Source organism: Engraulis encrasicolus, chromosome 19, assembly GCF_034702125.1.
Source record: "Engraulis encrasicolus isolate BLACKSEA-1 chromosome 19, IST_EnEncr_1.0, whole genome shotgun sequence".
Taxonomy (NCBI): domain Eukaryota; kingdom Metazoa; phylum Chordata; class Actinopteri; order Clupeiformes; family Engraulidae; genus Engraulis; species Engraulis encrasicolus.
The window spans coordinates 4,421,917-4,449,581 of record NC_085875.1 but is presented as its reverse complement, the minus strand read 5'-3'; the positions used below and the strand labels follow the sequence as shown (position 1 = coordinate 4,449,581).

Below are 27,665 nucleotides of genomic sequence, written 5' to 3'. Positions count from 1 at the left end.
GTGTGTGTGTGTGTGTGTGTGTGTGTGTGTGTGTGTGTGTGTGTGTGTGTGTGTGTGTATAACAGGAAAGCATTTGGTCATAAGGGTGGGTATGTAAAATAGTGAGACACAGATGCCGGAGTAAGAAACAGTGCCTCTTTATTCTGCTGCACTCACTCAAAATCGCATATTTACATGGCATGCCACATCAATACAAGACCTAAGGACACAATCCATAACACTTAAAAAACCTGCCCCATGTGTGAAGGAGAGAACTGAGGGCATGAAAATGGAGACACAGGATTATCTTCTTTTCTCTCTCTTAAAAACAAAAAAAAGATAAAAAGAAAACAAACTATTTTCAATACCCAGAGAAAAAAGTTTGATCGGTAGAGTTTCTTCATTTTACCAATCTTGAAATAAAAAAAAGACAGTCCCATATTGTTTATTAACTTCCTTTTCCAAAAGGTATGTTCAGAGTATGATAGGGAGAAAGTAATGTATATAATGGAGGCTTAATTACAAAAAAGAACATTCGTTCCAGGTCAGGTTGTTTTTGGGTGTCAAAGAAAAGCCAAAGTCTCATAAGCATGACCCTCTCCAAGCATGAATACACAAGCAGAAAAGTTCCTCTCAAAAGTGTACAGGATATAAAAAGATATGAATCTATGATGAGAATGTCAATGAGGGGAAATATTAATATTATATTTATATATTTATATGCATTTGAAAAAAAAGAAAAGAAATTTTCTACGGAAAATACAATTCCGGGTACGACTTCTGCACACAACGCAAACGACCAGTGGACAGTTTTTTCCCCCTTGAGCAATCCCATAAAAAGAACATATAACAGTTTTACTTTCCTCTTTAATATATCCTCTCACTTTTGGGTTGAAAAATTTGCTTGCAAACACTCTCTCTCACACACACGCACGCACACACTATGAAAACTGATTCCATCAACATCCACACTAGCATACACTCAATACTTTGAATCATTTCTGTCATGAAACGTTTACACACTCATACAGTACTTACACACTCTCTTTCTATGGACATCCATACGAAGCCATATCTGTTTTAGCATCCCTCACAAACATTAACACACAAACAGATGCGTACTCTAGTTTCAATCACACAACCCATTCGTATCGATATATGCTGGAGTTTGTACATACACATACAGCATGTACATTGGTGCATACTCGCTCCCAACGTGTCTGCACACACGCAACCATGCACTTTCATTTTGTGCACACACATACACACCTTTCATTTGTACACACACACACACACACACCTTTCATTTGTGCGCACACACTGACCACACACACACTTTTGCTTGTACATACGTATACACAGTCAACCGTTCATGCAGTCACTCACCGCTCACTCACACACACACACACACGTACACTGAAGGGGGTATCCTTCGCCTTAGCCTGCCTCAGCTCCTATGGCTAAACACATGCAGGTTGACTGAGGGACAGGGACGGGAGGATGGAGGGGTATGGAGGGGAGGGAGGAGGGGTGTCGTGGCTCTTCAGATGAGCCCTCGCCTCTTCTTGTAGTCCTCCAGGTTGAGCGAGCGGCGCGGAGCTCCGTCTTTCACTGGCAGAGCGTTGGAGCTCACCGACAGAGACTTGGTCTCTACAAGCAGACACAAGAGGACACATTAGGGACTGCCTTCAATTGAGTTATGCAGTGTATGGTGAATGTATGCATCTCTATTGTGGTTGTTGAGGGATGCACAAAATATGAATACAGATAAACTGAAATACCATACACATATACGCAAACCGACAGTACGATGTTGAAATGAAGCCAAGCTGAATGAACACATTATTTACATTTCAAAAAAATATGTTAACACTTTAAAACAGCAGTCTTTAAAAAGCTTTACAAACACTTTTGTAAATGTTTTGTTCATAATTAAAAACTCATACTGGAGGAGCCGATTCCCACTGTACTGTGCAGCCGTAGATTGGTTCTTTACTCATTTACAAACATTTGTAAATGCTTTGTTTACATTAAGTTAATTAATAATTGTTAATGAAGTGTTAATAAAGCTTTTTAAGGAACTGTTAATCTAAAGTGTTATCAAAAATATAAAACAAATAATGTGGCCTTCTCAGTTAATATGAAATGAAATGAAAATAAAAACTGCATTGAAATGCATTAGCTAGCCATCAATGCTCACCTGCGGAGGGGACCTGAAGGTCGATTTTCACGTCGAAGTCGTGGACTTTGAAGAGGTCTTCTGAGAGGTCGCTGTTTGTCTTGGTGACATCTTTGTCTTTCTGGCTGCTTTGTCCCTGCACACATTACGTATTTTTGCCAACACATTATGTTTTTGTTATCTATATACTGAATGTTCTAATGGTCATTAGCATGACTGGATACAGCTGCCCTACAAAGCCAAAGTGCAGTAACTACATATTTTGTAAAAAAAGATATATATATATATATATATATATTTTTTTTTAGTTAAGCCTGAAAATGGTCTTCATAACACCTCCTTTATCTTGTGACAAAGCCTTATGCTGAAAATGTGTCCAGTTTTAGAGACATTGATATGTGAAATTTGCAGTTACTACAATATCCAGCATAATTACAATACGTTGACGACCTTTTTCTCACTTTCAGTGTTGGTGTAGCTAATGCATTTTGCCTTTGTAGGACAGAATAGATAACATCTTGTAGTCTTCTGTGCAGATCAATAAAAGCAAATCGCAATCAATCCTCGTTGATGCTGTTTGTTTTACCAGTTTGTTCTTGTCCAGGGGGTTCTCATTGTTTGCTGAGCCAGAGCCGTACTTCTGGTTCAGGTGGGCAATGATAGCTGCATGGACTGTAGGGTCTCTGGCCTGTCGACAGCAAGCACATTACAGGTTGGTATAACACATTTAGTCCTTCATGTTGAACACTTTGTAGAAATGTAAGAAAAAATAAATAAATAAAGATGTATTGACCAAAAAGATCCCAAAAAATCCCCTTTTCTCTCTCTCTCCCACACACACACACACACACACGAACGTACACACACGCACGCACACTTTTAAGAGTTCAGTTCCTAGTTGTGCAGCAGCAAGGCGTTGCGTTTCCATTTGCACTTACGTTGGACACCATGGTGGGCTGGCACTGTCTCCTTGTGAAAGGGTCCATCTGCTTTTCCTGGGCGTTCTGGCCCTCTGCCTGAAACGCACCACACCGCACACAGACAGCACTTAGACTTGGCACAGCACAACCTACTGGGAAGCACACACTAAACACATTAGGCCCCTTTTCATTTCACAACCTGAAACTAGGGCTTCCATTTCCAGAGTCAATGGTTACCAGTGTACTCCCCAGAGGGCAAACAGAACCCTTGCATTCGCTTTTATAATCTTAAATCTTCTACCAGATCCAAGAAGAATATCCATCCCGCTTTTAGACAGTAATATTTGATGCAACCAGGACAGGGCTAGGACATGCAAACATTTAAAGGAGAGCTGGTGCAGCAGAAGTATTTGCTTATTACTAGCACTTCATTGGAGCATAGTTAAACAATTGTTTCGATAGAAAACCAGAGTGGATTTGCCGTCAAAATGTCAGTATAGCTATGCAACTGTGAAGTAAACATTAAATCTTCTACCCTACGATTTCAGGGGTGCATCTGCAAAGAGTTGTGAAGTACTCACCACCAGAGCCTTCTCAGACTCCACAATGTTCCAACTGCGATTCCTCTGGTTAATGTAGCTGCAATAAAGAGCAGACAGAACACAAAGAGTGCCACGGAGAGTAAGAATTTGTTTAAATTAAAAGACAAATGTACTTATTGTAAGCATTTCAATGATAGTTATACAGTAAATACACATCAATTACTTTTAAAGGTCACTTGTTAGATTGTTTAGACTGGATTGTTTGAATATTTTCCCTCAAATGCATTCCAAGTTAATTTGCAAAGACATACATTTACCCTCAAGATAATCCCAGTGAATTAAGTACTGGTGAAAGTTTCAATTAAACATCAGGACGGGTCAAGCCTCTTACCTGATGGCAGAGATGTTTTTGGTCCTCTGCCTGTCCAGGGCCTCGGCCCTCTCCTCCAACTCGTTCAGCTGGTCTTGGATCTGCTTTGCCCGGTCCCCGTCTTGGCTCTCCTCTGCCATAGCCTAGAAGTCACAAGACGTCCCATCATTAGATTTAGCTTTTGTAGCCAGTGAAGTCAATAATTCAAATGTCTCGTTTGTTGCGTTCTTGTCTGATGACCATGCATTGATTACTTGCATATCGGTACATTAACTTGAAGCATTCAATAAGCATTGCACAATCATACGAAATATCACACAGAGGCATGTTGATGAACTAATAAATAGAGGAAGACCGTGCGTGACGGATAATAAAAAAAAATCACTCCACCTTCTCTTTTAGGAGTTGTGTTTTCTTCATGGCGTAGTTTGACGGAGCTTTACGGAATCGATCCTTCTCCTTTACAATCTGTACAGGGAGAGAAATGCTTAATAAACTTGTAACAATGTGTACCCGCTTATCTACATAGAACAAAATGTACGCTGAAACATAAAAATGTTACACAGATTTATAGAACATAGATGCTACAATAGATCCTATAAATACAATAGAAATGCAGAGCAAGAGTAACTATTCTTTTTGTGTGGAATATTTTAAGCATGCGATTTAGGTAAATAAATAGGTTTGCATCAATGAACGTATACACTTAAAAAAATGAACTTACATCTTCAATGTCTTTGTCATTGAATTTGTAATTAACCGCTTCTTTAATTGACTGTTCTTTCTTGGAAATCTCATCCAAAGTTGGGACTTGCATTCCTGCTATGATCATCTGTGAGGGACAAACCAGAGCAATTAAAACACATGGCAACACATCCATTAGGTTCAAAACCACAATTGTACTCCTGTTTCACAGCTAAGTGAGTGTACCGTATGTAAGGTATTCAGACATCTCTTAATGAGTGAGGTCATGATATGATGATCTGTGCAATTAGTACAGTCATTTTACTGACCGTGCAGGAAAATAAGGCAGGTTTTAGGCATATTATGTCTATACATGGGTTCACCGTGTTTGTAAACACGATATTGTGAGGAGGGGCAAGACACTGGCAGTCAACCACGTGAGCTAATTTTTTGACCGACAGCGGTTTCCAACAATCAGAGGTGGAGATGTGTGCAGCTAGTTTCGCGCAGTCGGGGGAAAACAAACATTTAGAATGCATGTAATGAGGTGTTTTATTACTGCATATGTTGTTTGACACCTTTGTTTCATTGGGGATTAATTGAGCATCTATGCTATACTACTACTGTACTTACCGCTTCTTTCCACTTCATGAACTCGTTCTCTGTGAACTCCTGATTGGAAACAAACTCCAATCGAAAGACTCGAGTGTCATTTCCATGGCTAGACAATAAAAAACGAAAACAAAACCTATTAGAGAGGGCCACCAATATAACAAAAATGTAAGCAATGAGAGGGCGTTTTGATGATTACTTTAAATGAAAAAGTGAGTCAGACCTACCGCAGCTGGAAGCCTTTGTTTGTTCTCGTTGTACCTAGCTGATAGATTTTTGCAGTTTCAACAACGTCAATAATTTCAGCTACCTATTCAGATCAAGGAAAAAAAAGAATTGCCACATAGTTCAACATGACTTCCTATTTCAACTGGCATGGTATACTATAAACTGTAGGCACAAAACAGATGGTGTGCTATTGTTGTATAAAAATAACAAAAGAAATAGAAGTAGAATAGACATAGAAGTAAAAGACCATCATTTGCCATCATTGTACGCATTACATACAATTATTGTACGCATTACATACAATTAAATAACTGGAGTAAAGACTATGTATGTAATAATTCTCATGTAATAGTGTTGTACATCCACCATGAACTTACTTTTACTTCTACTTAAGTTTATACATCTCCGATTCTATAAAACTGAAAAGGATCAGTTGTATTCCTCACCCTGTATACAGGCTTGCTGCTGCTGTTGCCGATGCCTATGCGCACGAAGCAGCCTGTGACGGTCTTTGCGAAGAAAGGCATGTGGCACCAGCGCTCGAGTTTGTGTCTTGACAAACGAACACGGTTCAGCTCTTCGGGAAGGGACACGGGTTGGGACTTGGGGGGCGTTTCTTCTTTCCTGTGATACCAGAAAAGCACATAGTAATTGAATTAAAGTCCGAAAATATTGTACAATGTCGCAAGCAGAATTTCTCAGTAGATTTCGTTAATAGGAAAAAATAAAATGACAGTGAGAGCAAATGAGAAGAAGATTGTGGTTTTAATGTTAGCGTGCCACCGATTTAACCACTGAAATTGGGAGTCGATGTGAAATGTTTAATTCTGGTAAACTCACTCTTCGTCCTCATCATACGACGAGGAGCGTGAGCTGCGTTCACTCTTCACTGATGACTTGTCGTCATCCTCTTCCTCCTCCTCTTCATCATCCGAGTAGACCTCGCTGGTCTTCAGAGGCTGCCGCTTGGCCAGGAGCTCAGCTGCGTAGACAGGAAAGTCAACAATTACTACCATTTCAGCATTAAAAAAAAACACGTTATCAAAATTCCCAACTATGCAGCCACCACATGGATTCCTAAGTCTTTCTGTGCATCCCACTATATGGTTCTTGAATGTTCTTTGATAGCACAGCCATTTAAGGATGGTTTTGATTTACCATTATGGGAACATATATTATGGAAATATATTTGAGCGATATGAAATAAATACATAAATAAATACAGCCTGTAGTATCCCTCTACAGTAGATTTCCAGAGCCTCTGCATTAAACGCACCCGTCCTGTTCTTCTTCTTTTCTCTCTCTGCCTTCAGCTCCTCCATGGCCAGAGACTTCTTGTCCAGCTTCTCATCCCTCTTTGTCCGCCGCTCTTTGTTGTGGGACGTCACCTGCAAGCAGGACATCAGCAGTCGCATTGACAGTGTCCAAGGGCATGGCACGGATTGACAAAATTAGCACCACATTATTTGATTCAAGATTAAAAAAAATTAGGGATGCACCGATACCGATACTGGCAGACATCGGCATCCGATACTGCTCATTATACTCGTACTCGTACTCGTCAAGCACTTGCCGATAACAGGCACCGATACTGCTATTACACAAAACAATGCAAAATTTTCTCATCTTCTGCGGACTTGAAAGCAGCATGGAAAAAAGTGCCACTTCATACATTTACTAACATTTAAATCTACATGGAAATGGACAATATCACAGGAGGAAAAAAACAAGGCCATGCATTTATTTTCATTGTATTTTGGTGGTAAAAGGTATCGGTACTCGGTATTGGGAAGTACACACATTAATGTACTTGTATCGGTTTTCAAAAAAGTGGTATCGGTGCATCCCTACAAAAAAATGATTGTTGATCTATAAACATAATTTTGCTTCGTCAAGGACAACTTTACGCAGGTTGAAAAAAATGGTTGCCCAACTTTGACACACTATTAAATCATCATTAAATTGATTGATGTCATCCAATGTGACTTACAAGGGCCTACAACATGGGCAAGTCTGCATAGGGTACTTTGGGGTTAAAATGCCTGTGCATTTGTGGTTCCAGTGCAAACTTGTGATAGCTGCTCTGCATCCACATCCAAAAAGTGTTTCATGTAGAATCATAAAGTAGATCCCAAACCACCACAAACCACTCAGGACACCACATCCAAACCTGCTCAAAGGCAGATGGAAGGGCATGATGATTTCCATCTTCTTCTTCTTCTTTTTTTTTTATAAAGAAAAGCCGCCCACTCACCACCTGAGGATCTTCAGCCTTTGACTGTTTCTTCTTCTCCTGTTCCTCCTCCTGTTTCTTCTTCTTCTCCTCTTTCTCCTTCTTTTTGGCCTTTTTCAGTTTCTGTTTGATTTCAAACCTAGAAGGACACAGACATTCATTGTTTTTAGCAAAATCACCATGCATAAAACATGGCAAATTGTGTTAAACATGGCAAAAAAGTGCAAAGGTCAGATCTGGAAATTTGTTGGATAGATTCATAAGCAATAAAACAAACCACAACACCTTAAAGGTAAGGAGTTTAGAAAACAATAAGAAGTAACTAGAACAAGTTTGCCTGTAGGCAAATGAACTCATTGGAGCTGCAAAAATAAGTTCTGTTGCCTAAAAATTAACTCTTGACTTACAGATTAATGAGAATCTTTACATGACATGTACGGAGTTTAGAAAATGTACATAGTATAAGAACACAATGCTTGGCAAATGCAGAGCTTAAATTTAGAGTAGAGGGGAAAAATCAGGTCCTGAGTCAAGAAGTGGACGGAACGGAGTGGAGGCTGCCTCACCTTCTCTTTCTTTATTTCAAACATTTCTTTATTGGAATTGAATTATTTTACATAACATAACAGCCTCACCTCCTCTTGAGCACCTCTCGCTTCTCGATACGGTTGAAGAGCTCCTGTTCACGCTCCTTCTCCGTCATCTGCTCCAGACGGGCTCGGTCCTCCTCGTCCCCCATCAGATCGTCCCCGTAGCCGTCTCGGAACTCCTCGTCATCTGAAGAAGAGTCCGACTCCGAGCTGGAGGACGAGCTGTTGCTGTCCGAGTCCGACACCTCTCCTGGGAAGAGCACAACCACACATGAACACATTATTATTAACCCTCTGAGGTCTAAGGCTTTTCAGAGGCTTTTAGGCTGCTTGCACCACCCTAACATTTTCAAGTATTTTCATTTCATATATATATATTTGGGACCTGGAAGGTCTGAGGTTTCTAATGGTGTGACTTATATGTTTCAATGACAAAAACTCACAGAGTTACAGATTTGTTTTTGGAGACACATTGCCCTCTGAAGGGCACTCGGACCTCAGAGGGTTAATCAGACCATACTGTCTTTAGCTCAGGAAGAGGACACCAAGGTACGATGAGATCGGAGAATAGATATTGATATTTCAAATTCTAGATAGGATAAAAATCTTTCACAGAAGACAAGGACAGAACACAATTAGGGTTTTCAGGCTGACTGAGGACTGTGCTGGTGCCCATTCCCACACCTAACCTCAAACCGGCTTAAGTGTTCCCGCCAAAAATCTAAGCATTTGGGAAACGACAAGCTGGTTCGCGATGCAAACCTAAAAATACTTGTTCTTTCCTCCGAAACCCGTGACAACATGGACAGCAGGTTCATCTGAGTAACAGAAGAATAGGAACCTGGTATAAATGCGAACAGTTCACAGGAAAGCACTTCTGGCGCTTGTGCAGTGACCATGTGCAGTAAAGGGTACACACATACTGTTACCATTCTTAAAATCAACACTGATGTTCTCACTGACAGTACCAGACATTTTCTTTTTTCTCTACAAAGTCACATATTAGTACACATCTCCACCAATTTCTTTTAAAATAATGACGGCACTTGAAAACCAGCAGGACATGATGGGTCATATCGCTTTCACTTTCTCTTCCCACAAACTGACACAGATGAGACGCAGTCTGTGATTTTTGCATAGGTCAGCTTTCATTCTTAAGTTTATAGCTTAGCTATAACTGGTTTCACAGTAATATACTTCGATCTCAATTGTGGCAGATTTGTACGGAACCGATGCATTCAAGGCTGTTTAGAACAATCAGAGTGTAGTGGAAAGTGCGCACATCCAGCAAAAAAGCATCAGCAGGTGCCAAATCAAAAAACTGTCACATGTAGGAGCGGGAAAGGATCTGCACACTGCTTGCAAAAGACTTAATTTATTAGGAGCAAGATGCCTGAAGAAGATCTATGATCGAAACGTTGCTCCTAATAAATTAAGTCTTTTGCAAGCAGTGTGCAGATCCTTTCCCGCTCCTACATGTTTAGAACAATCAGCCAGCATTACTTTTACGTAGATCTACCTTATAAGCCAGTGCATGAATAATGTTCGGCATGGGTTGTTTACCATCCCTACCTCATATCTTTCTACCAGTCTCTTCCTGTCATAATCTCTACAGTCATATTCTCATTTAAGGCATAAAAAGCCCATAAAAAACATATATTAATTGAAGTATACTGAAATAATGACGCATGACATGATCATGGATGACATGACAGATAAGTGAATAATCAAACAAGCCAATGAATCAATCAATAAATCCATCCGTCCTTGGGACCTTACCTTCCTCGGGTGCCGAGCTCTCTGCGGAGCTGTCTCCATCTGAGCTGCCTGATGATGCTGCCTTCACCTTCTTCTTGGTGCTGGTGGTCTTCTTCTCCGGCTTGGCCGGCTTGACCTTCTTCTTGCTCTTGGAACCTCCACCGACCGTCCACTAGAAATTACATGAAATGTGTTAATATTATGCAGAAGTGAAAGTTAGTCTATATGTGGACATTATATTTTTACGGTCTATGTCTAAAGTATGTCTATGTCTGTATTTAAAGTATGTTTATGTCTGTATTTAAAGTATGTTTATGTCTGCATAGGAGAGTAAGAAACGTAATTTCAATTCTTTGTATGACCAGTGCATGTTAAGAAATTGACAATAAAACCGACTTGACTTGAAAAAAGCCATGGACCCCGTTAATTCACTAACCCTCCTAGATGCACACATGATGTGAATGCAGTTACATGTTACAACACTGCCACCGTGACATAAGTGACTGTAAGGAACTCCACCAGTGAGGTCATGGGACAAACAGTTAACAAAAGGCTACAAGCACAATACCTTTTGAATGATAACTAGACTACCTGTCATTTTTTTAAAAAAAGACACGGGTTAAGCACAATAAAAATGTTTTAAAAAACCACACCACCTTAAAATGGCATAGGAATGATTGCTATGACGCATAATGATATTGGCTCAAATGTCTCAAAATGTAAGTTGAACATCACAGCTAAAGTCATGAAGCACAGCACAGGACAAAGCACGCACATCCAGGCACTGAACTGGGATCAGGGCCAAAACCGGGCTTTCGAAATTATGCGATATGATCACAGATCAGTCACGCATGACTGTGTCTGATGCATTTTGCACTGACAAGGTACTGACATTCAAACATAAAAAAATCATATCAATTTCGGAATCAGATCGATATTAAGCCAGTGCAAATGGAGAGAGAATCCACAACACCTACATGCCTCATCACCATCACTATTTTTACTAAGACCTAGATAATATAATTACAAAATCTCATATAAACACTAAATACAATATTAATCACTTTCCCATTGCTGTCTGTCAATGTCATCAGCAGAGTTTTAGTACACCCAATGGTCAGAGGAAAAAAGAATCACCATCACAATAGTAGTGATGGCAGCCTGGCACAGCGCACCGGAACACATTTTAAACCATCAACAGCGGAAACCATAAAACCACTGTTCCGAAGTTTGCTTTAGTGCGGGAAAAATCATGTGACATATTACGTATGAAACAGTAAACTGCTTCAATTTTCCGAAAGTGGGTCTGCCTAGCAGGTTGCAGTTTAGAAATTTCATGCAATTGACTGTCATTACGTCTCAATTTATTGATAGACTATTAGACAGCATCATCATAAGTTATGAACACAAAAAGGAGAGGAGAATTCTGACGTGCAGGAACACTATTCTGATCGCCCCCCAATTTTTATTTTTTTTAAATGTGCCATCATTTCATGCATTCTATGTTGTCTACGCCAACCTCATCAGTAACATGTCAAATGTCTGGAATCTGGTGTGCAAAAATATGAGCTCAACACAATATTTTCGACATCCACACTCGTCGCAGATAATGAGGAGATATCATCAACTTGTCAAATTTGCAAGGTTGCATTTAATTGCAAACATGGCATTTCACCAAGAGATCGCCCTGTTATTGAAATTTCAAGCACTAACCCAATTTTAGAAACGATGTGCCTAAATGGTTAAAAAAGCCCACCACTGCTAAATAGATGTAGAAATTAGGGGTGGGCGGTAACCGCGGTATAATATCGTGTGCGGTATTTTTTCATCAATGATAGAGATTTTGTGTCATACCGTCTACCGCAATAGCGCATTGCGTCCTGCACACTCGCAGAGGAATAACAGCAGCACAGGCATTTCATTAAAAACTACTCAATACAAAATGTGTAATGTAGGCTACAATTGTTTGCAATTGTATGTTATGCCAAAACATTTCAATTCTGGAGTGTAAATTTACTTTTAAGGCTGTAAAAGTTTAAAAATGTGTTTTCAAATTATTTGAATGACAAGAATTCCCACATAGATAAAACAACGTCTGACCAGTCATTTAAAACAATAAAATGCAAAAAGTGGTCTTTTGGTCATTTAGCCACAAAACGCTTAATTTTTTCATATTATACACAATGTACAATACCGTGATATATACCGTGATATATACCGTGGCTAAAATTATACCGAGGTATACATTTTTGGCCATACCGCCCACCCCTAGTAGAAATCCATGCAACTTCAGGAAAAGGAATTTGCTTATGGTTGACAGGCTGAGATTTACTGATTTTGATTGGCTGTCTTAGTAGCTATTGAAGTTATTGACAGCAACGGCCAATTCAAAATTCGACAACTCTGTAGCATCAAGCCTTTCCACAACCAGCCATCTTTATAGTGTACTTGCAAAACCATCAAAGGTGAAAGGAACCAAGCAACAGTAACAACCTGTGGTAAATCCAACTGAAACAGAACAGCAGCTTTGTAGCTCATGCATTTCTTTCAGAAAAGAGGTAATCAAAAGCGTGCAGAGCTTGCACAGCCAAGAAGCACAACCCTACTGAGGAGAGATGACATTTTTGCCTTTATTTGACGGCTGGAAATGACTTGCCACAAGGATGGGCGGGTGGCGGAAGTATGCAAATTATTTTGAAGGGGAGGAGCAGGCATCATTCCAAAAAAATCACAAGGCACCATTTGCAAATATCTGTCATGCAGTATGGCATGTTGCACTTCAGTACACTCCAACTATTCATCATTAGTCTCTGCATTGTTTAGCATTCCCTCACTCTATTGGTCTACATCACTGCAAAGTACTCTCATTCATTAAGCAAGTCATCAGGAACTGGTCATTATGGCGTTTTGTAATATGCAAACATCCCTCCACAGTGAAACGAAAATACACAAGATGACCACCGCACACTTCCCAACCAGGGAATCATGAAGACGAAGGCATGTCGAAAAGCTGTTACATGGAGCTTAACCTACACCACACACAGACTTCCACCCTGTTATTATCTGCTGCAACATACACAACATTGAGCCCAGTCCATGACGATATCACACATAAAAAGCGCGGTGACCATAGGGCTGGGCGATTGATCACATGGAATAGAACGTCAATTGACAGCTATTCCTTGATAGTGATGAAGCACAAGACAACTCATTTCTTCAAACTAATCTTATTGTGTTTTCACTATTGCACATTTTCATGCCTCTCATTGTGCATTTGTACTGTAAGCTCAAAGCACACTGAACATGTGTCATGTGATTCCACCCAGTCCAGTAAAATGATAAGCAATTTTGAATTGAAATTCTACTGTCCAGTCTGAACCACAATTGTGCATAGACATGAGCCAATGAAGAGGATATTGTGATTGTTGAGTTTTCTGCCCTAGTGCCCAGCCCTAGATTGGTACATGGCACAGTGAGTACAGAGGACTGTTGGTTAGTTAGTTAGTTAGTTAGTGTACCTCATCATCGCTGTCGGAGGTCTCGGAGTCCGAGGAGGCGGCAGGCTTGGAAACGGGCTCCTCCTGTTCATCTGAATCTACCCTCTTGCGCTTGGCTAAGGACAGCAGCTCCTATGGAGAAGATAGGGGATGACAAAAATATTACTTACAACGACCCAGAATGAATGCAAAGAGACCAGCATAGACATCAGACAGACAGACAGACCAGTGTTTCCCATACATTGAGGAAACTATGGCGGCCCGCCATAGTTTAAATTTGGCCGCCATAGTTTCGAAAATGTAAAAAAAAAAAAAAAAAAAAAAAAAAAAAAGATTTTTTTTTTTTCCCTTTTTTTTTTTCTTTTTTTTACGATTTCCGTTTTTGTTAAAAACGATTTGAATTACGATTTCCTTCGCATTTTCCTCCTGGAGTAAATACATCCTATAGAGAAAACCACAAGTGCTTGAAAGACAGAGGGATCAAAAGCCTAGTCAAGTTATTGTAGTTAACTTGGGTTTGGGAGGAGCAATACAAAAACCTTCAGAGAAGGGACAGTTGGGATGAGTTTACTAACACTCCCCAGGCTTTGTTTTACATTTGTAATGAGTTAGGTGACAGGCCTTCATTGACACGGCAGAGAAGACATCGGGCTGCATATAGAAATGAATGTGTAATGAATGTGAATATACAAACCCCAACTCCGATGAAGTGGGGACGTTTGGTAAACAGTGAATAAAATCAAAATGCTATCATTTTCAAAACATTCAATCTATTCATTAGATGGAGAATAGTGAAAAGACAACATATTAAGTGTTAAAACCGAGAAAAAATATTGTTTTGGGGGACATATGTACTCATTTCTAATTTGATAAATCCAACACGTCTCAAAAGAGTTGGGACGGGGACAATAAATGGCAGCAAATGTCGAGGAAGACTAAAAACAAAACAAAAGACAACACTTAACAGTTAAATACATTAACTGGTGAGATGATTTTATATAAGAAACAGTGTTAATTCCTATCTTGGACATGATTTCACCAGCTTAAATGGTGGGTGTACTCCTTGTCATGTTTTGCAATGTTTTCCTTTCTGTAGTGCTTACAGTGTGACAGGTCTTGACCAAAAACCCACCATTTTATCACCTGCTGGTCCTTATGATGGAGCCAAACTGTTAAAACATAGTAGAGAATGCAATTTGACCTTACTATGTGACAGTAATCGAAGATCTCCCTTCAAAATATAATGCATGAGTAGCTTTTCATGCTGTTTAAAACCCATTTATACCATTCAACACTGTATTTAACTCTACAGATGAGTCAGAACATCTTAACCAATAAACTACTGCACCCGCATGCCATCATGGAGGCTGACTTTTGAAGCTAGCACTAACACAAGTTGGATGGTCCATTTTCACTGTAGCACAGGATGTGCAATGCTCTATTATTGTCAAAAAGAATGGACTTCTACAACTTCTGCTGACTTCTGTAAGCAAAGGACAGTTTCCCATGTCTTCTGGGTCTATTTCAAGTGAGCTCAGGTGCTTAGGAGAATGTTACACCCCTGTATCATTTTCATGCATTAAGCATTCTTAATATGGTCAATTTTCAATAGCCCTAATTCCTGGAGTGCTAGAGTGAGACTACAGCCAATATATATTTCATGATGTCATGAACCTATACAATGATTTTATTAACAAAAATATGTCTTATATACACTCAATCATGGTAAATCAAAGGGAATTCAAAAATGTATGTAATAACTATGGTAATTATTCCCTTTGCATCTTTAATTCTGAGTGACTCAGCCTCTCTGTGATGATCTTATACCTGGACACCTATATTGTCCGTCAGTACAATTCATTTTGAAATGTTCTTCTTTGTTGTTTTATCTTATTTGGATGTTTACTAAATTTCACTGATCCCCGTCCCAACTCTTTTGAGACGTGTTGGATTTATCAAATTAGAAATGAGTACATATGTCCCCCAAAACAATATTTTTTCTCGGTTTTAACACATAATATGTTGTCTTTTCACTATTCTCCATCTAATGAATAGATTGAATGTTTTGAAAATGATAGCATTTTGATTTTATTCACTGTTTACCAAACGTCCCAACTTCATCGGAGTTGGGGTTTGTAGACATAATGTGTAATATGTTGTTCAGCCCTTTTAATGGGATGAATTTTGAAAAACTGGCCCTGTGAGCAGCACCCCTCATGTAGAATGTGTACGCCTATGTGTGTGTGGGGAAAAGGCACAGCCTACCCTAGACCCTTTTTGTCTATGCGATAACAATTTCACAGTATACTACTCTTACATTCTTACTGTATCTCTGCTCCTATTTTGTTTTATTATTTTTTTCATTACATAGACCCCTGCAAGAGAGAAACTGTGTTGTAACAGAAATGATTCACTGTACTGCATTTTTAAACAAATATAAATAACAATGTACTACTAATATCATTGGGTAAAATGTTATGTAGCCTTTTTTCTCAAAATATAAATGGCTGAAATGTAGGCCTAGTCCAGTGTTTCTCAAACTTTTTCATGCTTAGGACCACTTCCCCCCCCCCCTCCTAAAAAATGTTCAGGTACCACCTGTGAACTGAACTGACAGTTGAAGGGTGCTTATTTGACAGTGCTAATTTCGATGCAATGTATTCACATTACAAGCCTGCCTTTTTGTGGTGAAAATAATACTTCAGCTGTGTTTAGCTTTGTAATTGTGTGTTACATATATAGCCTACTTCTAGCTAGTCTTGGAAAAGTAGAAATCCCCTCGTGGACCACCTGAGCACTGTCGCGGACCACCAGTGGTCCCCGGACCACACTTTGAGAATGACTGGCCTAGGCCTATAGTTTCTCCATGCGCCAATGTCATACTGTACTCATTGTTTAGCCATTTTGCATTTACACTGCGTGAATACAACCCCCCCCCCCCCCCCCGGCGTAAAAGGACACCCCCACACAAGGCCCGTGTGAAAAGACNCCCCCCCCCAGNAAAAAAAAACCCGGCTGCCCCCATAGTTTCCAAAATTTCTGTGGGAAACACTGCAGACAGACAGACAGACACACACACAGAAAAAAACAGACAGACGGAAACACAGATAAAAAACAGAGCAATTCTAGCATTATGACGTTGGGATGACAATACAAAAAAGTGTGCATATAATACAAAATATTTGCACACACACATTTTTAGAGACGCTTTCTGAATGGTAGGCATATTGGGGCAGTGGTGGCTCAGGTGGTCTAAGTGCCTGCTTGGTAACCAGAAGGTAGCAGGTTGGAGCCCCGCTCTGTCTAACTCCATCAGCGTGTCCTTGAGCAAGACACTTCCCCAAATTACTCCTGGTGGCAGGGTGGTACAATGCGTGACAGCCACTGCCACTGGTCCGTGAATGTGAGTGTTAATGGGTGAATGCGAGGCATACAATGTACAGTCAAGCGCTTTGGGCGCTAGGAGTGGTGGGGCGCTATATTAATGCACTCCATTTACCATTCTATTTAGGTGTCTTAGGTAGAGTAGGCACTAAATGCATCAGTTTATCATAATGTGCAGAGTCCTCATACAAAACAGTCACAGGTGACAGGTATGCATTTCTCATCATGAAGGCCAACAATATTGCATAGCAAGATGAACTCAGCTTGACCGTACAATAGTGAAACATTAGGCCTAAGGTCACATGCAGCATATACATATACAGCAGATAAATGTGCACAACTACATACAATGGCTATATACAATAAGGGAATTGGATGCGCAGGTTAACAATAATGACAAACATGAATTCTGAATCATACAACAGCAGTAGCATGAACCCAACTGGACTAAGCGTTATGTTGCTTTCAGAATGAACAATGGAATGCAGCAAACATACGGTAGGTCGTATCCCTTCGTATGCATTCTTTACTACAAAACAGTGTCATTTCCCAAGAGAACGTGAATAGCACTGTAAACATTGTGGAAGCGGCAAAACGGTTGTGCTTCGGTGAATGGCCTTCAGATTTCCTTGGAGGCTACTGCTATCCATTGCTAGGGCTATCAAGTGGTGTTGTCAACACCGAAATAGAACTTCACCTAGCCGTCCTGACGTCATTAAACAGATAAGGTGCTAAATCTAGGACAGGCACTAAATGAGATAGGAACTGTATTATCCCTTCACCATGGTCAGTGATACAGTGTGAAACATTTATTTCAGGTGAAACGTTGAAACGTTAGTTCCCTAGGCCTGTGGCGGGGTGTTTTCTTCAACTAGGGGCTAGTTACCCACCATGCTAACCTCGCTTGGTGCTGGACTTGCTAACGTTAGCTACCAAAAATATTTCGCTGCCATTATATTGCTAGCTAGCTAGTGCTAGGGGAAACTGGGGCATTGCATTTCAAATGGTAAAGACAGCATTTTTACCTGATCCAGATTATCATCACTTGCACTATCTTCTGAGTCGGAATCAATTACGACCCGGCCTTTCCGTTTCTTTACATTCACCATGATTAGCTGTTTGGCAAGCTTTCGGTGTGTGACGCCTGTGTGTATTTATTAACGGCGGTAGCTCCGCAGTCCTCCACACAAAGGCGCTAGAGACCAAGTGAGCATGCGCTTGTTGTCCTACAACCTACAACGTCACTGACAAATCAGGTCATGTTCCTATGTGTCAAAAATCTGATGCGCCACAATGTCAAATTAAACGTTTAACGGGTTATATTTCTCATTTTGCGTAATACCACTCTATGCATCTGTATGTAAATGTGTAATGACCCACTGAAGAGCCCAGGTGTCTCAACTGCGTATATTTTAAATGTCTCTGATCGGATGTTTTCAGCTGTGCGCACTGAAGTTCAGGATAGGGATGATGAACTGGTAAGTATATATATATATATATTTTTTAAATGAGTCTTATATTTACCAGACATATATTACATAAATGTGCACACGGAGACGGGTAATTACATGGTTATTCTGGCATAGTTATGGTTTTGATTTTGATAGGCCTTCTTTGTTTGTTTTACAAGAGGTGCCGCCTTCGTTCTGAGACTGAACGTGGCCAAAGTTGCAGACAGGTTTTCTGCAATGTAACCACAGATTGGTGTATCATTTAATTAATTGGAATTTGTTTGTGCGTTTTATGATAGCGAATGAGTGGAGATCCACTGGAACCATCGGCATTTTGCTCGAGACTTTTGCACGATAACCCTAGAATTATGCATAATTTGGAACTGATATCAGTGGTTGAGTTTCCAGGAACATAATAAGAGGACGGACCAACTGTGTCGTCATATCCGGTCCCTTGGTGGCGTCTGATGGATCTGACCTGTGCTCATGCAGTTAGTAAAATAGATATTAAATGATTTGTACGAAGTAATGTACACAACTGACAAAACCATACGTGGAAATATTAACGTAGGTTTTTATCTGTCAAGTGATCGACAAATGCCTTTGTACCACTGGTGAGTAAGTATGAAATGACCTGAACTGTTTTGGCTACGTTCCGCGTGTGTGTGTGTGTGTGTCCTCAGACTGTATTTGAGAATTAGCAAGAAAGTGTGTGTGTGTGTGTGTGTGTGTGTGTGTGTGTGTGTGTGTGTGTGTGTGTGTGTGTGTGTGTGTGTGTGTGTGTGTGTGTTTCTTAAATGAGAACCACAGGGATTGTCATGACTGAAAATTGTTATTTATGTCCACAGATAGTCTGCTATTAAAGGGAAACTCCAACATGACCATGGCGAGAAGTGGAATCATGGCCTCAGGCCGATTGCTTTGGGCATCTCCAAAACCACTCGTACAGACAACTGTCGCACCTTCTTGGTCTGTGATACTGAGTAGGTCAGCTCACCGAACAGGGTACCGGCGGCCTGGACAGCCCAAGGACAATAGATTCTTTTGGCAAAGGATCAATTTCGACTTCTCCAAGGGTGTTGCAGGAGTAAAGAAACACCTGGGACTATTGAAAGAGGAAGTAGTGCAGCATTGGGAAGGACCAGAGGGCAAGCCTCTTGTCAACAGCCTGCTGGAGCAGACACGGGTACTTTGGGAATTCCGTGGACCAGACAGTCTGAATCAGTGGGTTGTGTCCTGTGACCAGGAGATCGGAGGCCGTAGTGAAGCTTACTTGAAGCTGGGCAGGAACAACACCACTTGCATGTTGTACGGCACGCTGAGCTCTATTCCTCCAAGGGATGGCGAAACGCGATATAGTGGATACTGCTCCCTGCGCTCCAAGCAGCTTCTTGTGAGTGAACTCAGATTGATTTGGTGATAAGTCATTGTGTCACAACATGTTGCATTACATACACTTAGTTCATGCTTTTACTTAGTTATTACAGCGCATTGGTTAGTCCCTGGAGCAATGTGGGATCAGGTTGTCATCTTACAGGCACTTCAGACATAGCCTTCTGGCAGGTTGGGTTAACTTTGAAGCAGAAACCCTCTGATCCGAAGACCAAGTCCCTTGCAGTTAGAGCACAGCTGTCTGCCATATTCATATGGCGTGTTCAGCAGCAGTAGGACCAACAATGATTCAACTGTTTCTAATAGCTCATAATCATATCACACACCATTTTTCTATTGGTCTGTCTGTCCCCAGCCGCCACCTGGCCTCTGTCCTGTGCCACAGGCTGTCCCAGTCTTTGTAAAATTGTATCCTCCCATGGAACTCAGTCTTACTGGACATTTCATATTGCCAATGCAGCTGTACCTGGTGACTAACATCACTTAGCATAATAAACTAGTAAACTTTTTGCCTGCGACTAAAGTTAAATATCCAATCTCACATCAACTGGTTTATCAGGCTAAACATCACTCACTACTCTGTGTCCTATCATGCAATATTGAACTACGTCTTATGGCACTGGCCCGCTTTCCCATGTTTGTGCTTTAACTGTCCATTGCAATTTGCCACTGTGTCATGGTTTTGGCTTGTAATATAATATGTGCAGGACAGTGGGTTACTTGTGCAGTATAATGCACTGACCGTAGATTAATGAAGCTGGTCAGTCCACAGGACAGTCCATAAAAGGGTTTGGATGGTACACAGGACAACAGATGGGTTGCACTGGACAAGCAGCACACAAGACAGTATCATGCAAGACTGTTTTCACTGTCTGCTAATCTTTTGTGAAAAGAATATGCGTATGCTAAACGAGTTAAAAACTAAGTAATGTGTATCTCAATCAAAGTACAGGTCCTTCCAATCACACGTTGTTATAAAAACACATAGTAACTTTGTAGCACTTGTTTATGCTTGCTTGTTATGCTTAAAGGGACAGTTTGGTCAATTTCAACATGCAGTTGTAATGCTCACACTACCCTGGACTTGTCAGTGCCTGAGATTTTTTTTTCTTCTTCTTCAGCCGTGTCCGAGATCCTGGTCATTGTAATGGGGGCAGCTCTTTGTGTACATTTCAAAAAACGTTTTTATTTATTCCCAAAAAGTTTATAAAACATCAGCAGACAATTAGCAAACAGCAGTACCTTTTGGGAAAATATTTGGAGTTGGCCTATGTTTCATTTTTTAAAAATGTAAACAAACGCTGCCCCCATTAGAATTGCTCATATCTCGGAAAAGGCTGAGCCGAAAAATGTGGCATCACCAGGTACTGACAAGTCAAGGGTAGCGTGAGCAATACAACGGCATGTTGAAATTGACCAAACTGTCCCTTTAACATTATTGTGTGGTTGTTCTAAAACCAAGCCTATTCCCTCTTATTGCAGGGCTCATTCGACAGCAAGAAGCACTATGACCTGTCCGACTTCAACACACTGCACTTGCGTGTGCGTGGAGATGGGCGACCTTGGATGATCAACATTGGACTAGAGAACTACTTTTCTCATCAGCAAGATGACATCTATAGCTATTTCCTATACACGCGAGGGGGCCCGTACTGGCAAGATGTTAAGGCATGTAGTATGCACAAATAAAACGTCTGCCCTCTCTGTCAATGCACTTTAGGCATAAAACCTTTTTGTAGATAAATAACCTTTTTTTGCTCTAATTCAACAGATTCCATTCTCCAAGTTTTTCCTGTCCAGTCGTGGCCGAATACAGGATGACCAGCATTATCTAGCACAAGACAAGGTGAGTTAGATGATCTCCATCCCATTACATTTACCTGAAGTGAATAAAGGGGGGTTGCTTTTTCTGAGACTGAGCCCAAGAAGTTCATGAACATCCGATCAACAAACAACTAGTCGTTTTAAACAGAGGAATGTTTCAGTGTAAGTATTGTCCACCATAGTTTTCAATGGAAACATTAACCTAGTAAACTTGCGCCACCCGCTGGCGGTAAAAAAAAATATTTTATTTTTTAAACCTGCCACTGGTCTAGCCTTGATCTGCCAAGTTGCCCTGAATCTGGCAAACCAATCACAACGCAGAGATTTGTTTTGAATCAAAGGGGGCAGCAGACATTACGGTTTGAAAGACAACGGGATGTTCACATCAACAATCTTCGGATGTATCATTCATCGGGGCTAGACTAAATTAAACATCCGATCTCACATTTAGTCTGGTTTATCAGGCTATGGAAACATAGTATTTCCCGGGACAACTGACCCCTTTGTCCCTCCATGTCGGCTTCCCTGCACAATACTATGTTTCCATTTAAAACTTTGGTTTCTCTCAATGTGCCCATGAAATTACCGGAGAAAGCGAAGTAGTCACTGTTAATAGACCTGTTATAAATTACGTGTGTGTGTGTTCTGATGTATAATAAAGTAATTGAAGCTTCTTTTCCCCCCCACCCTCCATTCAGATCAACACAATTGGATTCACCTTGGGAGACAAAGCGGATGGCCCATTCCAGCTGGAGATTGACTTTATTGGAGTGTCTAATGACACAGCCCACACTGAGGACTTTGCTTATGAGATGTATAAGAGAAACCCACAGGTGTAACATCTGATTATCACCTCAAACACAAGTCTTTATAGAATGATGACCAGGAGAAATGTACTCTAGCCACATATTTATTGTGACCATTTTCAGAATAAAAGCACTGAATATCAAAAAAACAATTCTTCCCAATGTACCGGTCAAGTCAGCAGCAAAAGCAACAGAGTAAGACTTCTTTTCAGTCAAAAGGCCAAAATATATACAATGAGTGCAATGACGTAAGGAAAGGAATACAGTAATAAAACAGCGGTCAAGGGCAAAATGTACAGAGATTCTATGAACAGGGACAAACAAAAAGGCCAGAAGCTGCAGCGAGAGTTAGGTCATGACGATCCCTCTCCTGCTTCCAAGCATCTGCTCCTTCTTCTGCTTCCTGACTTCGGTGTGTTTCACACGCCGCTCATCCCTGCAATAAGAAAGACGTGTTAAACAACAACAGAGCGGATGGGCTCTCAGGCATAGACAGTCCAACACAGTGCTCAGGGGTTGTTAAAGTTTGGAGTTTGGAAATCCAAAATAAAAACAACTAGCAGACACTCAAAGGGTATCCAAAAGAAGAAGGAAATGCATTAAAAAGCCTGTGGTTAGCTATTATCAAAATGCTTGTTCATCTCAGAAATATTTGTCAGAATGCACCAATCTACCACTAGATCAGTCATGGTGGTGATGCAAAGGACATACAAGAGCACACACTGCAGTCCTGGATTTACCATTCTTCCAGTAAACATAAGTGTATTCTCAGTACCTCAGTCACACCAACTCATTTTAAAACACAAGATAGTACATCAAACTTGCAGGAATTCTGTGGCTCACCTGGTTTGCACTTTGTGCTGCTTGTAGTTCTGCTGGTGGGGAGGCACGGTCTGGGACTTGTTCAGTGTGTTGTCCTGAGTCTCTCCAAATGGCTTGAGTTTTCCTGTTCAAAAAACAGTATACAAGTATTTTGTTACACCTCTGCCTACAAATCTAGAAGACACACTGTTCTCTGGTCTTCCATTCACCGCAGATCATTTGTGTGACAACGTTTGAAAGGACTGACCGTTTTTGAATAAATTTCGTATTTAATAAAGAAAACTGAACTGGCTAACATAATGAAGCCAACTGTAAAGAATCATTGGTATCTGTTTTGGTGTGCAGTTAACTTGTACCCTGTTTTCACTGAAATACATCTTTGAGGGGGGCCAGGTAAATTTGGGACTCACCGGTGTGGGGTTTGTAGGTCAGTGGTCGGGACAGGCTGGCCTTGAGGTCAAAGGCATTCTTCTTGGTGCCACGTGGCGTAGTGGACACGCTGGTGTTCCCACTGAACACAAATGGTGTAGTAGCTGTGGAGACAAGAGGCATTAGTTAAGCACATATTCATCGTTTTGCAGTTATGAGACTAGTAGCACCTTTGACTAGCTAATTTTTGGGTGGTCTGTTGGCTTTAACCACATAGCAATGCTTTTCTCTACCTGAAGATGTAACGTGTCGATGTGTGAAGTCTGTCTCTTGTAATACGTCTGGTCATTGATTAAACTCACTTAATCTAAACATGACAGTCTAGTTAGGCAGTCACCATGATGGGATTGGGAGCTTGTTTGCAGGTGTTCCCTCAACTTTTGTGTTTACTGTAAGGGTCGTGGCCTGAATCAATTCAGAACAGAAGTTTACCTGGAGTTTTACTGATGTTGAGGACTGAAGTGTTTGCTCCAGTCTTTTGGACTGTGGTGGATTTTCTTGCTGGTGTTGATGAAAGAGTGACGTGAGGAGACATGCGAGCTGGAGTCTTGATGAGGGAACCCTTGTGTTCATTGTCCTGTGTGGCGCGGGAGAACCTGAGAACATCAAAGCACACAATAAGCATCTCATTTCATCATACTTTTAATACTAACCGATATGACATTGTAAAGAGAGGTAATGTGAACATAAGTTTGTTACTTGAGTTCATTTGATGGGGACAGCTACATACTGTGAGACAACAACCCAAAATGAGTGCAACAACCCAAAATGAATTAATCAATTAAGAAACATTCCTGCAGTCAACAAGTCATTACCATTCAACATTGTAAATTATCATTCCGTATTTTCAGGCCAGTCACAGCGCAGATCAACTTCCAAAATACAAAGCTGCTGTGTCTCAGCAGGAACCACCAGTCCAAAGAGATCTTTACCTGACATTGATCTTAGCAGTGGAGGTTACAGAGGGCTTGAAGATGGCACTGCCCTTCAGTGCTGGTTTGCCGGCGGAGAGCTGGGTGACTCTGCGCTTGTCTGGCACTGGTTCCTTCTTCTGGGCAGCAGGGCTGAACAGAGAACTTCTGCCTACCTTTGGTTTCTGATTCACAAATGAATGAAAGGATAAAAGATTAAAAACATTTATGGCTGGAGAAAAAATCTTATGAACTCCTGCAACAAAGGGAAAAAACATCTCATCTACATCTCAAACTACTGCACCATTATACTGTATGTTTGAAACCGCTTTCATTTGAGTTTACTCACAGCCTGTGCCACGACATCAGTGGGTTTGGGGTTGGTCTTCATTTCTGTGGATTTCAAGCCGGTGGTCTCGGAGAGAGCCTGAAATAGTTAAGGTACCAGTGAACTTACTGATGAAAAAAAATAAAATGCGGACATTGAAAGCATGGAACTTTAACACACACACACACACATTTCAGTGAGATGAAAGCACATCAATAAATTGCATCAAAATAAGACACTAGAGTACACTGCCCATCCATATTATTTAGTCACCTTCAGTTCCTTCACGGTGTTGCTGAAGGATTCAATCGTCTTGTTCTTCCTCTGAACATAAGCATCAATGGACTCCATCCTTTTGAAATGGGCTTCGTGCAATTTCTTGAAGTCTGGAATAGTTGAAAGAAAAACTTATTATCCCGCACTCATGGTAATAGCAGATAAATGTAATAACACAAGCCATAGACTACGCGTTACATCGTAACCCTGGCCCTCACCAGATATGTGTGGTTCTGCAAACCTTGGATTGGCCTTACTAGGCAGAACCACAACACCTAGAGAGAGTCTATGGGGTATTTAAGAGAAACCTGGCTCAGTAGTGAACAAGCCTTAGTGCAAGCCTATGTTATAACCGTACTGTCACCAAAACTGCAATGGCTAATCTGTTTCTTTAGGCTCTCGGTACCGTCATAGCAATGTTGTTATGATGTAGTTGAGTATTTTCAGCAAATAGTGAATAGGCCCGCCTGCTACTCCATCTGCAGTAAGCCTACATTAACCTTGAGGTTGTGGTATATCATCTATTAGAAGAACTCTGAGTCTTCATTTTCTTAACAGAATGACACTTATGGGTCATGTATTGCCATGTTTACCACTTCATGTAGGTTAACTTAATCAGGTTAATCAGTTAACCATGTCCTGGATTACTCCACGTTAATTATCCTACATGATGGGTACTACAAATGTAAGACAAAGCAGCAGGATGAAGTGACTTACTTGGTGTAATGGGTCTCTTGGCTGCCTTGGCCTTGCTCATCAGTCGTGGGATCTTGCCACCAGGTCGTGGCAAAGGCTTCTCTTCTCCTGCAAGGAGCAAGCATCAGAGAATCAATTAACACACAAATACCAAGTTTGGGGGAAATCAACTATATAAGGTTATGTGCCTGTAGCCAAGCCAACGTACCCTTTGTAGAGGCTTCAGAATGTTGCGTTGTGTTGCTTGCAGGTTCAGATGCTTGCTCTGGTTTGTTTTCCTTTTCCACCGCAGGAGGGGCTGCAGCCTCTGTGGTCTCCAAGGAAGTCCTTTTCCTCTTGGAGCTCCGTCTCTCCTCAGGTTCACTCAAAGGCTCCTCACTCTGTTGGCATCAATTGTGCACAGATAGATGGTGTGAATACCATGTGTTTCCTTGAAACCACTCTATGCATGTCACCCACACAAAACACCATGGTTATGTTATTTATGATGGGTCATGATAAGAAAGGACACACTCCTGTCATCTTACATTCACATGTCTTGGTGACTGTGTCGACTCATCTTTGTCTGCAACATCTGCATGCTTCCTTTTGGCAGTCTGCCCTCTGCCTCGACGCTTTGTGACAAAGTCTGCTTTTTCCTCCACTGGATCACTGGGAGTAGGAACACTGTGGTCCTCAGTATTGGTGGTCTCCTCATCTCCCTTGTCTTTCTCCTGGTCAATGGACACACAGGGCCACAGACACAGATACAGACATCAGCATACAACTAAGTGTGAGTGAAAACCAGACTGTATGGGACACATGTCTATGGTGAAAACAGCCATTGAGAGTTTATTTTTTTATTTTTTAAATGCAACTTACAGCATTGGGGAGACCGCCCTCTTGTTGTTCGTAATGTTGCTTCAATGCTTTCAGGAGCTTGTCAGCCTGCAATTAAAACAAAATATGATTACAACAAACAAACAAACACACACACACACACACACACCGTCTAAACAAAAACATACACTGGGAGAGTTGCAGGCACAACAACCCAGCATAACCTTATGCTACTGTTTACGTTTCTTGCTAGCCTTACAAGTTGCACTCGTATCTCCATTGTTGTGTTGCTCAGCATCAAATGCAACCACTGACTTGTGTTACTGTATCATTGAATGCAACCCAACAAATAAAAGCACTAATGTTTTTTCCGCCGTTATTACATGGATCCCAAAGCAAATCATACATAACGATGATTAGCCATAATGCATGACCATGTTTCACTTCGAAACGTTAGTGAACCACATCTACCTTTAAATTAGCCTTGAGCCCAACTTCTTTAGCGAGACGTCGCAAATCAGCATACTTCAAATTATCCAAGTCCATCGTTTGTTTGAACAAAACCCCAAAAAACAACTGTATTCTTGATCGAGGGAACACGTCTGTCCAACTCTAGATGAGCGTTGTGATGTGAATTTGTCTTCTTCTGTTGGTTGCGAGTTGATGGACCAAAGGCGACTTTTAAACATTACCGCTCCTTTGCATTGATTGGGTGGAAATGTCATTACGTCATTACCTCCACCCAGAGCCCCAACCACTGACGTGTATAGTATAACTGGACTGCGGATGTTCGATGTGTTGTGAAGCAACGGCTGGGGGCGGGACATGGGACGATTTTTGGGCGGAAGAAGGAAGTAGAGCGCCTTTTTCAGTTGATTCTCTATGGTGGACTTGAAGCCATATAGTTCCTAGGCAATTCTTGCCGAGTCGGCCCT

General features: G+C 41.0%; 3 protein-coding genes across 4 annotated transcripts; 1 reads left to right on the top strand and 2 right to left on the bottom strand.

Moving 5' to 3' along the window:
- Window positions 1-121: 121 nt before the first annotated feature.
- Window positions 122-18,451, bottom strand: rtf1 (RTF1 homolog, Paf1/RNA polymerase II complex component). Its single transcript, XM_063183482.1, has 18 exons — window positions 18,002-18,451; window positions 13,614-13,724; window positions 10,117-10,267; window positions 8,383-8,587; window positions 7,769-7,886; window positions 6,791-6,902; window positions 6,355-6,496; window positions 5,961-6,138; window positions 5,514-5,596; window positions 5,308-5,395; window positions 4,715-4,822; window positions 4,381-4,458; window positions 4,012-4,133; window positions 3,660-3,717; window positions 3,097-3,174; window positions 2,745-2,846; window positions 2,180-2,294; window positions 122-1,629 (listed from the first exon to the last, which is right to left on the bottom strand). The coding sequence occupies exons 1-18, from the start codon at window positions 18,083-18,085 to the stop codon at window positions 1,523-1,525; spliced, it is 2,040 nt and encodes a 679-aa protein (XP_063039552.1). The 5' UTR covers window positions 18,086-18,451; the 3' UTR covers window positions 122-1,522.
- Window positions 17,697-22,601, top strand: ndufaf1 (NADH:ubiquinone oxidoreductase complex assembly factor 1). Of its 2 annotated transcripts, XM_063183485.1 has the most exons (6): window positions 17,697-17,794; window positions 18,417-18,454; window positions 19,276-19,820; window positions 21,302-21,487; window positions 21,591-21,665; window positions 22,342-22,601. In XM_063183485.1, the coding sequence occupies exons 3-6, from the start codon at window positions 19,305-19,307 to the stop codon at window positions 22,480-22,482; spliced, it is 918 nt and encodes a 305-aa protein (XP_063039555.1). In that variant the 5' UTR covers window positions 17,697-17,794; window positions 18,417-18,454; window positions 19,276-19,304; the 3' UTR covers window positions 22,483-22,601. The 2 variants fall into 2 exon arrangements, with proteins under 2 accessions (XP_063039555.1, XP_063039554.1); XM_063183484.1 differs by lacking the exons at window positions 17,697-17,794; window positions 18,417-18,454 and adding an exon at window positions 18,850-19,041.
- On the bottom strand, window positions 22,536-27,431 carry nusap1 (nucleolar and spindle associated protein 1). Its single transcript, XM_063183483.1, has 12 exons — window positions 27,202-27,431; window positions 26,773-26,838; window positions 26,439-26,624; window positions 26,120-26,291; window positions 25,933-26,019; window positions 25,213-25,325; window positions 24,961-25,038; window positions 24,633-24,796; window positions 24,133-24,296; window positions 23,682-23,804; window positions 23,293-23,395; window positions 22,536-22,885 (listed from the first exon to the last, which is right to left on the bottom strand). Exons 1-12 carry the CDS (start codon window positions 27,274-27,276, stop codon window positions 22,798-22,800), a joined length of 1,419 nt encoding a protein of 472 aa, XP_063039553.1. The 5' UTR covers window positions 27,277-27,431; the 3' UTR covers window positions 22,536-22,797.
- Between the last annotated feature and the right edge of the window lie 234 nt (window positions 27,432-27,665).

What these genes read in the sequence shown, in the direction of transcription:
- rtf1 (XM_063183482.1), bottom strand. Translation starts at nt 18,085, where the DNA reads ATGGTGAATGTAAAGAAACGGAAAGGCCGGGTCGTAATTGATTCCGAC. An exon ending in TCGTATGATGAGGACGAAGA is followed by an intron (nt 6,139 to 6,354) that starts GTGAGTTTACCA and finishes CTGGTATCACAG; the next exon opens with GAAAGAAGAAACGCCCCCCA. An exon ending in AACAAAGGCTTCCAGCTGCG is followed by an intron (nt 5,396 to 5,513) that starts GTAGGTCTGACT and finishes TTTATTGTCTAG; the next exon opens with CCATGGAAATGACACTCGAG.
- ndufaf1 (XM_063183485.1), top strand. Translation starts at nt 19,305, where the DNA reads ATGACCATGGCGAGAAGTGGAATCATGGCCTCAGGCCGATTGCTTTGG. An exon ending in TGCGCTCCAAGCAGCTTCTT is followed by an intron (nt 19,821 to 21,301) that starts GTGAGTGAACTC and finishes CTCTTATTGCAG; the next exon opens with GGCTCATTCGACAGCAAGAA. An exon ending in ATTATCTAGCACAAGACAAG is followed by an intron (nt 21,666 to 22,341) that starts GTGAGTTAGATG and finishes CCCTCCATTCAG; the next exon opens with ATCAACACAATTGGATTCAC.
- nusap1 (XM_063183483.1), bottom strand. Translation starts at nt 27,276, where the DNA reads ATGGACTTGGATAATTTGAAGTATGCTGATTTGCGACGTCTCGCTAAA. An exon ending in CAAGAGACCCATTACACCAA is followed by an intron (nt 25,326 to 25,932) that starts GTAAGTCACTTC and finishes CAACTATTCCAG; the next exon opens with ACTTCAAGAAATTGCACGAA. An exon ending in ACACCGTGAAGGAACTGAAG is followed by an intron (nt 25,039 to 25,212) that starts GTGACTAAATAA and finishes TAACTATTTCAG; the next exon opens with GCTCTCTCCGAGACCACCGG.